The sequence below is a fragment of the Phalaenopsis equestris genome, unplaced genomic scaffold (assembly GCF_001263595.1).
Source record: "Phalaenopsis equestris unplaced genomic scaffold, ASM126359v1 Scaffold000104, whole genome shotgun sequence".
Lineage (NCBI taxonomy): Eukaryota > Viridiplantae > Streptophyta > Magnoliopsida > Asparagales > Orchidaceae > Phalaenopsis > Phalaenopsis equestris.
This window is the reverse complement of record NW_018164546.1, coordinates 472,990-486,157: the sequence shown is the minus strand read 5'-3', so window position 1 is coordinate 486,157 and position 13,168 is coordinate 472,990. Positions and strand designations below refer to the sequence as shown.

Sequence of the window (13,168 nt, the reverse complement as noted above, 5' to 3'; positions counted from 1 at the left end):
TTTAATGTTAATATTCTCTCAATTGTTACTAAAGCATGTCAGTTTTAGGATCCTCGTCGTCTTGATCCACGTCTTGTTGCAGCACCAACTGTACAATCCTTGCCAATGAACTCAGAGAATGATAGTGCCTCAAAAAACGAGCTTCATCAATCTGTGAGTAATTTGACTTCTTCGTTGGAAGACAGGGTTGAATGTCCTCCAGCTTTTTTTTTATCAAAGGGTGAGGGAGAGCTCTCGGATAGGGCAGTTGATTCTAGTGTAAATCAGTTAGCTTCCAATGAAATTTTAGAAGTTAAGGGTGCTTTCATGGAAATAGATCCATCAACTGAGGTTCAAATTCCTGAAAAGTCAACAATTTCCTCTGTACATGTTGAGCAAGAGCTGGCAGATTCTATGCCTTCAGATGCTAGTGAAAGTCAAAGCGTTGATGCTAATCTGATGGAATTTGATCAGTATTTTTCACCTGTTGCGACAGCACTGACAGCTGAAGATGCTTCTCATGATATACTTATGCATCCAGTTCATGTGGAGTTAACAATTGAGCAGAAAAAAGAATTATGCAAATTAGCAATTGTAAGGATTTTAAAAAATTCTAAAAAAGTATGCGCTGATGCAAATGATCAACGATGGTTAGTTTTATTGGCACGTCTTGTTGCTCAGGTAGTTATCCTTTTGTCACAAAATTTTATTCTTATTAATTTCTTGTACTTAAGGATGATGACCATATGATCTTGACATACACTCAATGTTGATGGTGAATGAACTAGTATTTTTATATTTTGTTAGTGGATTTATTCCTTGGGAGTATTTGATTTTATTTTAAATTAGTTTCATCCTATCTATTTGGAGATAATTTTCTTTTTTATTTATGTTTCTTATCCAAAAGGGTCTTATTTCTATTGTAAATATGACCTAATTTGATGAGATAATATTTGCTTGATTTGCTCCAACTACCCCAACGTCTTGGTAACATTCTTCTCCCATCTTCTCATTCACTAATGAAATTACTCATGATTTAACCCCTTTTTATCATCTCACTCTTTGATATTGTTCTAGAGCACCTAGAAGGTGTTTTAGAAGATGGGTTTGCGGAGAGGTGGCTGTGGAATGGTAAGGAATTTGTAGTAGGGGTTGTTGGCAACATTGGGAAGGATATAGGAAGCAAAATTGGCTGTAGAACAGCAGGTTAGCGGAGTACGATGGCTGTCCAGACTGAAAACAGCGGGCAAATGACGAAATGTTGACATTCGGGCGGCGAGGAGTCCATCTATTTCTGAGCAAGATACATACACTCTACTTGCAAAAGAAAGATGATACAACATTCTAATGAGCACAATTCAGAGAAATGTCTCTCAAATTCATAAATTTAACAAAGCTGAAAATCTGAAACCTTTATATATCATATATAAAATTTCCCATAAGTAAAAACCTTTCTTAGAAATAAGAAAAAATAGAAAATAAAGGAATATGAAATAATGGAATTGTAAATAAACTGAAAAGGAAAGAAATATGCTTGAAAGAAAAGAAAATCTGTGCCTATTTTGCCCCTCCATCCAGTCCACAATCATGGAATAACCGATTTCATGATACGCTGAATCCCATATTGCCAAAATTTCGTTCCGCGGTTTGCGAGTACGAACAATTCGCAAATCATTCTCCTCTGCTAGAATAAAAATCATTTGAAATTGTCTGGATCCTCCTATCAAATGTTCTTTCTCACTGAAAACCCACGAAGGTTGCCAAAGCGGCAGTTCATCTCTCATGTCTTGCCATTTTTATGTGGGTGCGTCCTTTAACTCAAATGAACTGAAATCTAACAACTAGACTACTCAATACAACTTTCCAGAAATAGCTCAAAATCTTTTTATCTCTGACATATTAGACCTCTCTCAACAGTGGCAACTTAGGAGGCTTACTGTATGTTTGAAAATTCTGAAATTATTTTATTCGAGGTTGCCATATGTTTGGTGTCAATCCCTTGAACTCATGGCCCACTTGGACAACCAAGACCAGTACTGCTGATGCTTCTCTTAACGCCTACAAAAAGATAGTTCGGGACGCCACATTCTCAAACTCTGTATGAACATCCATTATTCTTAGTCCTATTATGTACGACAACCAATGATATCTCTTATGGGTTTAACTTGAATCACCAGCATCTGCCCGCTTTTGGCTAAATGCTGATATTCATGTCCATTCTTTTCTTCTGGGTCTTCTCCCTCTGCCTCTTTTACTAGAACTTGTTCAGTTTGGATAATCAGGCTCAATGTGCCTAAAGTCGTGATTTACTAGAACTTGTTCAGTGAAAGATATCACCATACTGTTTGGATAATCAGGCTCAATGTGCCTAAAGTCGTGACACTTGAAGCATTTCCTTGTTTCCGTGATTGAACTTTACCTATAAGGTGTGGCGGTCATCTGGTAACATTGTTGTTTCTCCACCATTAATGCTAGGGTCTGTACATCAAATAGAGACTATTAAGGCTGCAGCCGAACCACACTATTAATAGATGATATCAGTCCTCTAAGATATCTTACTGCTGTGCTTTTTTGGTCCTTTAACTCAAATTTCAGAATGAGTTGATCAAAATCAGCTGCGTACTCGTCCACAGAAATCTCTCTAGCGTAGGTTGTGGAGCTTAATGAAAATGCCATGTCAGTAATGTGAAGTTTACGTTACATCTCTCTTCTCATTATGAATCACGTGGTGATCTTACTCTTTTTTTCACATCTCCCATCACTATGAATTTTTTTCTAAGCTTGATGATTGTCAATTTAATTCTCGTCTTGAGGAACATCCTTGTACTAAATAATTTGCTCAACTGTTTGAAGCCACTATGATAAATTCATCTAGATCCATATGACCATCAAAATATGATAAATTTACCCTTACTCTAAGATCTCGACTTTTTTGCTATTTCATGCTGAATCGTCGGTGCAGTGGTTCTTGGTCACTAGAAATTGCCTGGTGGAACGGATTCACCTTTTACTTTCGATCTGATTAGTCACAGCTGTAGTTATATGGGTGACCTCACCTGATTTTCTTATCTCAAAAGAGACAAATCTCTGCTCTAGTTAGAAGATTTCTCGTTACATATCCTTCATAGTAAATTTCTGGACACCTTGCTGAGAGTTTCTCCTTAGCGATATCGCGCCACTTTTTTCCTATCAGGTTTCCGGCGGATGTAGGATTACGAACCATGGTTGGTCAGAGCTTAAGTTTCGGTGTGGGTGTTGGGTGAAATTTTGGTGGAGATAGGAATGTTGGATTTGAAAATTTTTCATCTAAGGCTAGGAATTTCTATAGGAATGATTTGGTTATGGTAGATTTTTTTTGGAATTTTGGATTTGGCCAAGAAAGACAAAGCCTAAAAAATCTAGGGCTTGTCGGGCTTCAATATCATATGACATTTAAGGTGCCTAAAAGGTGTTTTAAAAGCTGGGTTTGCAGGGAGATGGATGTGGAATAGTAAGGAAGTGGCAATAGAGGTTGTCGACGGCGTTGGGAAGGATGTTGGAAGCAAAATATGCCCTAGAACAACAGTGGGATGAGTGCGATGGTTGCAAGGAGTTTCCACCATCTGTTTCCAAGGAAACTACAAACGCACCACTTGCAAAAACAAGATGATAGAGCACCCCGAATAACAAAATTTAGAGAACGTCTCTCAAATTTATAAATTGAACAAAACTGAAAAATCCAAAACCCTTACAATACATATAAAAAGTCCCCTCGAGTAAAAAAGTCTACTTGAAAATAAGATAATTAAGAAATAAAGAAATAAGAAATAAATCATAGAGGAAATAAATATGCTTGAATAAAAGAAAATTGACGCCTCTGTTGTCCCTCAGTCTTGTCCGCAGCCACGATATAACCAATTTCGCAATAGGCAAAATTCTGTATTGCGAGAATTTGTTTCTGCGGTCTTGCGGGCACGAACAGCTCTCGTGTCATTCTTCTCAGTTTGGAGAGACTTCTTGTTCTCAGAAAGGGATTATATGTCATTGTCGAATATTCTTTCCCACAAACACCTACGAAAGCAGTAGAAGCGACAGTTCACCACTCTTGTCTGGCCATCTGTCAGTGAATGCGTTGAAATGAATTGAAACTAACACTTAGATTATTCAATTTAGTTTTTCAAAAGTAGCTCAAAACCTTTTCATCCCTGATATATTTGATCTCCCTTAGCTCTGACAACTTAGAAGGTTGATTGTATGTCTGAAAATTTTGACATTCTTTTTTTTTTTTGAGATTGTCATGTATTTGGTGTCGATTCCTCAAACTCATGACCCTCTTCGAAACCAATCTTGCTGCGGCTTCTCGTAACGCCAGCAAAAAGTTAGTTCGTGGCACCACATCCTCAAACATTGTATGAACATCAATTATCTCAGGCTCACTACTGTCTACAACAACCAATGATAATTCTGTTGGATTATCTCTTATGGGTTCAACTTGAATCACTAGCATATTTCTCTCATCGGCTACAAGCTGATCTGCATCTCCATTCACCTCTTTTGGGTCTTCCGTCTCTGCCTCTTTCACTATATCTGTTCAATGAAAGATATCACCCATATGTTTGGACAATTAGATGCAATGTGCCCAATGAATTTAGGAGTATTAGCGATCTCTCAACCCTTTTTTTTCTCACATTAGACTGGTTTCTCCTCTGACAGAGTAGGTCTAGGTTCTCCAGGTTCAGGGGGGTCGAGGTTCTCACATTAGACTGGTTTCTCCTCTGACAGAGTTGGTCTAGGTTCTCCAGGGGGTGCTTTTATTGTCGATTACTGTGATTGAACTCTACCAGTAAAGCGTGGCGGTCATCTAATGACGTTTTTGTTTCTCCACTTTCAATACTAAGATTTATACATGAAGTAGGACCAATACGACTACAGCTGAACCACACTACTGATAGATGATCTCAGTCTTTTTTGATATCTTACAATTTTGTGTTCCTTTGATTTCATGAACTCACGTTTCATCATGAGCGGATTTAAGTCAGCTGCGTACTCCTCCATAGAAGTGTTTCTCTTGCGCTAGTTGTGCAGCTTTATGAACATATTTTGTCAGTAGTGCGTGAGAATGTATTTGCGATGCATCTTTTTTTCATCTTGAAGTATATGGTGATCTTACTATTTTCTTTTTGCTATCGAATATACTTTAGATTCTCCAACACAATGAATCATTATTTTTGAGCTTGATGGCTGTCAATACAACTCTTTTGCTCTGAGGAACATTTTTGTACTAAAAAATTCGCTCCACTTTTTGAGCTACTCGATAAATTTATCTAGAGCCACGCGATTGCTGGAATCTGGTAAATTCATCTGACGCAGGGGCTTGGGGTTGAGCCGACCCCAATCGGTTCCGCAAGAGAAGGTTCGGTCTAGTAGGAGGTTGGATTGGCCCCTTCTCCCTCTTTTCATTGGGTGAAAATTGCTCCCCCCTTCCTATTTTCTTTTCTCACCTATCCATCGTCTATTTATACTCGTGTTGCTATCCTAGTGTTTAGTTTTCATTCTTCCCGATTCTATATTTTTTGTCTAGCTGGCTGTTGGCGGCTGTTTTGCCTGCTAGAGTCGTATTCGAAGGCGAGGGATGCTTCGACTGTAACTTGATCTAAGGTTGTGTGTATCATTCCATTACTTTTTCCCATTACCTTGTTGCAACCCTTCTCTCGTAACCTTGAGGAAGTCCCCTCTCCCGAGATCTTGCCGCAGTCCCCTCTCTCGGAACCTTACTGCATCTCATCTCTCGTAACGTTATTGTAGTCCCTTCTCCCGTAAGCTTGCTACAGTTCCCTTTCTTGTGAGCTTGCTACTGTTCTTCCCTCTCCCGTAACCTTGTCGCGGTTTCCTCCTCTCCTCTGATATTGCTGTAGTTTCCTCCTCTTCAGTGACCTTGTTATAGTCCCCTCTACCGTAACCTTGCTGTAGTCCCCTCTCCCGTGATCTTGTTGTTGTTCCTCCCTCTCTCGCAACCTTCCCGTTGTTTCCATCCTCTTCCGTGACACAACTTCCTTCCTAGCTGCACATACCTCTCCCCATACCCCCTGCTCACATCCTTCACACCCACCTTCCTTCCACCCTTCCTGCCACAACCATCAATCAACCAACATCCCATCAGCCCACCAACCACTTGTCCACTGGTCATCCCCATTCGGCCTCGCTCACCCCTAGTCGGAGAGTTGTGTCATGCTGTATTTTATTCCTTGTTTTTTGAGTCGTGATATGAACCCCGTTGTTTTTAGTAGTAAACTTTATTTTCCTCTGAATTTTTTGTTAACTCCGGTATCATCTCTCAAAGATCCTGGATTCTCCTCTAATATGCCATGTTGAATTGTTGAGATATTGGTTCTTCCTCTTTGAAAATTGTCTGGCGGAAGGGATGTACTTCATTCTCTCAATCTGACGAGTCACCATTGTGGTTATGTTTGACCTCACTTGATTGCCTCTTCTCAAAGGTGACAAACCTCTGTTGCAATTGGAAGATTTAGCAGTGCATATCCTTCATAGTAAGTTTCTGGAGACCTCGCTGAGGACTTCTCCTTGTGGATATGGCATCATTTTCTTCCGGTCGGATTTCCGGCAGATCGAGTTTGGTTGGGGATTAATTTTTGGTGTAGGTGATCACGTGAAATTTTGGTGGAGATAGAAATGTTAGATTTGAAAATTTTGGTCTTGGGTTTGGAATTGTAGCATGAATGACTTGGTTATGGTGAGAGTTTTTTTTTTTAGAATTTTGGATTGGCCCAAGAAAGTCAAAACCCTAAAATACCTTGGGTTTGCCAGGCTCTGATACTAGATGACACTATTCTAGGGCGCTTAGAAGTTGTTTTAGAGGCTGGGTTTGGGTGAGGTGGCGATGGAATGGTAAGGAAGTGACAATAGTGGTTGTTGGCGACATTGGGAAGGATGTAAGAAGCAAAATCTGTTGTAGGCTAGCAGGTGAGTCGAGTGCGGTGACTGCCCTAACTGAAAACAACGAGCAAACAACCAGAGAGGAAAATGTAGAGAAATGACTCTCAAATCATAAACTCAATAAAATTGAAAATTCAAAACCCAAATACAACTTATATATAGTCCCCTCAGGTATAAACCCTACTTGGAAATAAGAAAAATAGGAAATAAAAAAAAAGAAATAAATAAAAAAGGAAAGGAATAAACTTGAAATAAAAGGAAATCGATGCCTTTGAAATCCCTCCATACGCAATGGCAGAATAGTCGATTCTACGATACGCAGAATCCCGTATCGCGGGAAATTTTGTTCTGTGGTCTTGCGAGTAAAGCGGCTTCTCTCTCTTGTTCGAACTCTCTCTCTCTCTCTCCATCCCTTTTATTAGCTTGATATTGTTTTCTTTCCCTTCTTTGTTTTCACTTTATTTCTCTCTTTTCCTTCCTCTCTCTTTCTTTGATTTTTTATTTAGCATTATCTCTTCTCCCGTCTTCTCTCTTTCTCCGTCTCCGCCTCTTTATTGCCTTCTCTATTTTGAATTCTACAGTCCATTTCTATTCCTATGAATTCTCCCCTCCCCTCGAATCTCATCAACAAATTGCAATTGATTAAATAATTAATAACTACTTCATTTTTAGTGGTTTACATTAAATTTAGATATCAGTGTAGACCATATTGCATATTTTTCCTGCTGCGCAGGTGTCTCTAAAAATTTGTCCTGTTCTTTGAAAATCTTTTTGAGGCTATGCTCTCCAAAACAAAGAAATGACTCAAGTTGCTTGATGCGACTTTGAAAATCTTTTAGACATGGACATCAGGAATCAATCCATGGGGAATTTGTGGTAATATAATTTGATTGGCCTTTATTGTACATGTAATTTTCGTTAAGTGGTTGGGCTTGAGTTTCTTGATCTCTTACAAGTTTTTTAAATTTTATTTGTTTGTGGAAAGCACCTATTCTTAGGCCTCCCAGATGTGATGGAACTTTAGTACTTTTTTTTGAGGTAGATTGAGTTTTGCTTAACCAAAACTTTTCTGATATTGACCACAAATTGCTTATATTTGGGATCAACACTTCCCATGCTTGCTAGCTCCTTGGTTAATCATCCCAGCTAGAGGGAAGCACTCTCCATTAAAGTGGTTGCTTAGGCCCAACTTTTGTATTTAGATTTGAATTTGATTGATTGGAGAGTGGTTGGGGAGATGGAGCTTAATCTTATTAAGATCTTATGATTCTATATCTTGGGTGTATTAGTGGTCCCAGTCTGCTGACGTCAGTGGCTTTACACTGTAATTTAATGAGAGTTTAATTTAAAATCATGGGTTATCTCCTTCTAGGTATTCCGAGTGGATTGGAATGGAAGTGTGAGTGTTGAGAATATTTTTCTAGGTTTTATTGATTCATATTCTACAAGAGGGTGTACTATATCAACTTGACTGAGTGGTTTAGAGGTATTAATATGGTCGTTTTTTAAGATATAGTTGACATGACTAGTAAGGGCTTTGGAGACATGGCATGATTATGAATTGTACGCCTGAAGGGGTCTGTTTAAGGCAGTAATTTGGTTGGCCTGATAGTTAACATTGGATTTTTCCTAAATTTAGTATTTAATTGATGAGCTTTATGATGATGTAGCTTACTTTGGTTTCATTATTTAGAAACTGTGTTATAATTTTATAAATTGGCTAAATTTTAGGTCTTATAAGGTGGGGAAACTAGCCCATGAATTAAATTTGTTTCTATGGCATTTTGGCTTTCTGGCTCCTAATAATTAGTTTGGGGATTATATCTGATGGAACCTTTGAGTGGAACTTATGATCTCGAGAGTGAGGAAATCTCAAAAGTTGTACTAGGAATTCTTAAAAAGCCGATTAGCTAGACTTATAGTCTTATAAGTTTAAAATTTTACTAGTGAAATTTTTATTTTTGATGTGGTGCGTATTTTAACATATTTGAGGTGATCACTTACTAGGACACTAACCTTTGATCTATTGGAATCATCATGATCAAACTTATACTTGGCTTGCATATCCATATGTTTAAAATTGTGTTTAAGCTATGGCCCTGGGGGTATTGTGGTAATTTGGTTCTTGGTAGTGTTTTTAGTAATTTGTTAGAGGCATGTTGTCTGGGTTACCCAAACATCTATTGGAATACTTTGGTTGTCATTGAGACTGTTTGGAAGCTTTAGATGCATTGAAACACGTTTTAATGCATCATTTAATTATTGATGCCATAGTACAAATGGTGTTGCATTTTAGTTATTTATTGCTATACATAAAATTTATAATTTTAAAATGTTATTTAAATTTATTTTGGTTGATTTAGGGTCTGTTTGGGACAACTGCAACTTATCTTGATAATCTGCTGATGACCAACTGATCCGGATAAGCTCACTGGCTGTTTGGTTTGTGCGTTTAGAGAACAGTTGATTTTGGAAAAATGGCCAATCTGCCACTGTTCTGGATAAACTGCAGCTATTTGGTTTGTGCGTTTTATAAACAGTTGATTTACAAATTTTTTTGGTTAAATGAACAATCTGGCACGTAAACTTGGTATTGTTCTAAAAAAACAACAATATCTACACTTTTGCTATTTCAGAACTAATTAACTCACTTCAGACTCATTCGACACATACAGGCCGCCAAAATTTTGATATTTATAAATTTACCAACATTCTTAATGCAATCATAAAGGGGAGATAAAAGTGAAGATTCAAGAACATAAAAATACAAAATATTTTTAAAATTTATTGTTCAAATGTTAAGAATAAGAAGTTTATGGATAGAATATTTCAATATTCTATAAATCCATATAGTAGCAGTTTATGGATAAAATATTTCATTAATTACCGAACTTTTAATAAAGAAAATTAGTGTGAATGTATCTTTACTATCAAACCAACCAAAAACTGTAAACTGCTTCAAATTTAAAAATACGGTGACAGAAAATGTTATTTGTACATATAACAATGAAAGATACTGCTATATTGGAATGATTACAAAGAAAAAAATTATATATCTAACATAGCATAGTTGGAAGTTGTTGAAAATATTACTTAAATAAATTAGATACTTCGTCTACCAATTAAAAATAAGGTACAATACATCTTTAATATTGATTATACTTCAGAAGCTGATGAGAAAGTTGAAATAAGTAAAGCATTTTGAATAGCATGCCAACAGAGGAATTTGTAAATACCTTGATACTATTACATATCACTTCTTTCTGCAATCTCATGTCACCTCAACTATACAAGAGAAGGAAATACAAATCATGAAAGGGAAAACAATTCTGAATGAGCACCTTAAAGAGATGTCCTTAACAATAACGCATAAGACATCAATCATATATAAATAAAATAAGCTTCGAAGCCCAAACAGATAATGCATCAAGATCATTAGATAAACATAGCTTAAAAACAAGGAAAGTGAGACAGACGAGGTCCAGAGACTAGTTTCCTAAACCTGAAAGACTATCCGCCAATGAAATTCAACAAAGTACCAGGCGCGGAGCATTCCTTGTAGCCAAAGTATTATAAATGTTACCGCGGGTCGTTGCTAAGCCGATGACTTCTATTTCCGGCGATCTTAGCACAATAAATCACCATCACATAATCTGAAGCAAAAAATAAAAAAAAAGAAAAAATTGCTGAAAAAAATAGCTCATAGGAAACAAATGAATAGAATTAAGAAAATACATTTTCCAACCAATCCCAAGGCCGGCGTGGATGATGATCTTTCTTCTCTCCACCTCCGATTGCAAAGTTTGAGATCAGCTTTGTTCCAGAGGCGAGAGGTGTCGAGCGAGAGACGACGGAAGGGCACCGCAAGAAAAAAACATCCGAACGCTTTTTAAAGACGCGGGCCCCGGGGTGTCTACCACGTCCTCGTCTAGTAAAGAATTGAAAACGACGTTTTTTATTATGCTCCCGAAACGCACGAAGCAAACAGGGTGGCGGCATTTTGAAAACGCTGTCTGCTGTTATAAGCTGCCCCAAATGGGGCCTTAGTGCCTTGGCAAACTTTTTAATGCATGCTATGATTGCACTGCTATTAGTGCAATGACACAACCAGTTGTGCTTTTCATACAAGTAGCCCTCAAAGTCTACATGTTTTCTAAATATAGTGAGGGATAATCTGATGCATTAAAATACTTTTTGATGCATTGATATTCCATTGATGCTATACAATTTAGCGCTTATATTTCGTTTAACGCACTTGGGCTATCTATCCCTTGTATTTGCTTCTTGAGCACTTTTTTTTTAAGGTTTAAATACTTGGTGCATTAGCATGATTTATGATGCAAAATAACCCGGTCAACCTAGAGCAGTCTGGAGGTGATTAGTCTCAACATTTGGTTTATCATTTTTTTCTTTTGAATTTTTTTTTTGTGTTTATTGAAATTTCCCCTGATTCTTCATGATCTTTTTAAGTCAAATGAGAATATTTGAGTATCTTAAATCCCATAAGTCATGAAGGATAGCTAAAAAATTCAGTGATATGGGGATGGTTTTTCTTTTTTTATAGGAATTTATTCATACTTTATTTTTGATTGGTTAAAGCCATTGCTAAAAAATGAGAACCCATGATAGCATTTAACCACGGCTGGCCCTCTCACTTAAAGTCACATTTGAAGGGCAGAATGGTCAAAGCAAACATAATGAGTTCATTAGTACACATGTCATAGATCACTTTAATGAAAACTTTTTCCCTTATTTTTTTGTTAACATAACATGGGCATGCACATGTGGAAATAAAACAAGAATATATAATCTTTCTAATGCTTAGCATATATCTCTATGAATAAATCAAGTAAAAAATTTAATGGTGCACTATTTTCGTGGACTCAAGGCACCCCAGTAAAACTTCAATCTCTCTAAATCATAGAGTATATTAAATCTTTATGAATAGACACACATCTAAAACACATCTGAATTACCTTTCTAACAGCCCTTCTGCCAAGCCTTTGTGGATTCCATTTTAGCTGCTGAGAATCATTTGCAAAATCTAGCTGGACATGACATTTAATCAACCTTTGCACATATCATGCATAATTGATTAATTTATGAATGCGAAAAGTATCCAAAATAATTATTATCTAATTTTCCTTTGCTTAAAGCACTAAAAAAATTATTTGAGAATTTTAATGTTTGTACCAATTATTGAATGCATGCCTAGAAAAAAAAAGAAGAAGAAGACATTATTATCATATTTATCTAATTTGCTAGGTACACACTCCCTTACTGTCTACAAATCAACATATAACAACGATGAACAAATACATCTCTGATGACCAAATGGAGGTTTATAGGTTATGAGCATTCCATTGATGCCGGGATCATATGTAAGCCGTGTTGACCACCATCGAAGTACAACTCACAAGTCATTATTAGGTTTCTGCAACGAATAGTCACTAATTATGAATGTTTTTCTCCTTGTGCCTGTATAAAAGATTACCAGAGATGCAAAATTGATGACATCTCAAAGTCTAATGAAAAATTGGCGATTTTTAAGTCTGGTTCTGTTAATGATTAATGATGAATGTTTTGTGAGTTAGTCGGATCAAAGATTGAAGATTCTTGAACTATGATTCTTTGATGCCTTCAAGCAAGGCTTCATTTTTGTCCTATACATTTTCATCAGGCTTTTTTTATTCATTGGTGCGTTACTTGTTAGAGGTGAATCAAATGTTCTATGTTGGATTGGGAAAGGTTAATGAACTCATACTGTGCTTTTATGACCGTTCCAGTGATGTATAGATTCATTCATGTCTTTTGTGGTTTTCATATGAGTTGATGGATGGAGGAGTTAATGCCGTCAATATGTGCCCTCATCTATGGCTTTCTTTGTTGTCATGGGTAGGGAGCAAGCAGATGTAGCGAGCATGAGCTTGTGGAGGAGGTAGAGGTGGTTGTTCTTACAGGTGTAGTGGCCATCATTTCTTCTGTCCACATATAGAAAGATAGAAACAAAGCTGTAATATCCAAATGAGGCTTCTCCTAGCCCTCTTCATCGATCTCTGTAGCCAAAGCCCTTCCTTCTGTTCTCTCCGATCGCACGCATGAAGCCACCCTACTGTTTGTTGCTCCATGCACAACCCGATTGCTTCCCAACTATCTCTCATTTTACGCTCGGGAAAGAGATGAGCGGATCTCTCAACACAGAAACCTCTGAATCTCTATGTGAAGAAACCCTTGCGATACATTCACGATTATAGGT

At 37.2% G+C, this 13,168-nt stretch overlaps 1 protein-coding gene across 1 annotated transcript in view; it reads left to right on the top strand.

Moving 5' to 3' along the window:
* LOC110020585 overlaps positions 1-13,168 on the top strand; it is a 100,701-nt gene that overhangs the window by 23,093 nt on the left and 64,440 nt on the right. Inside the window, 1 exon segment of the mRNA XM_020718736.1 lies at positions 49-660. Coding sequence (XP_020574395.1) covers positions 49-660 — 612 coding nt within the window.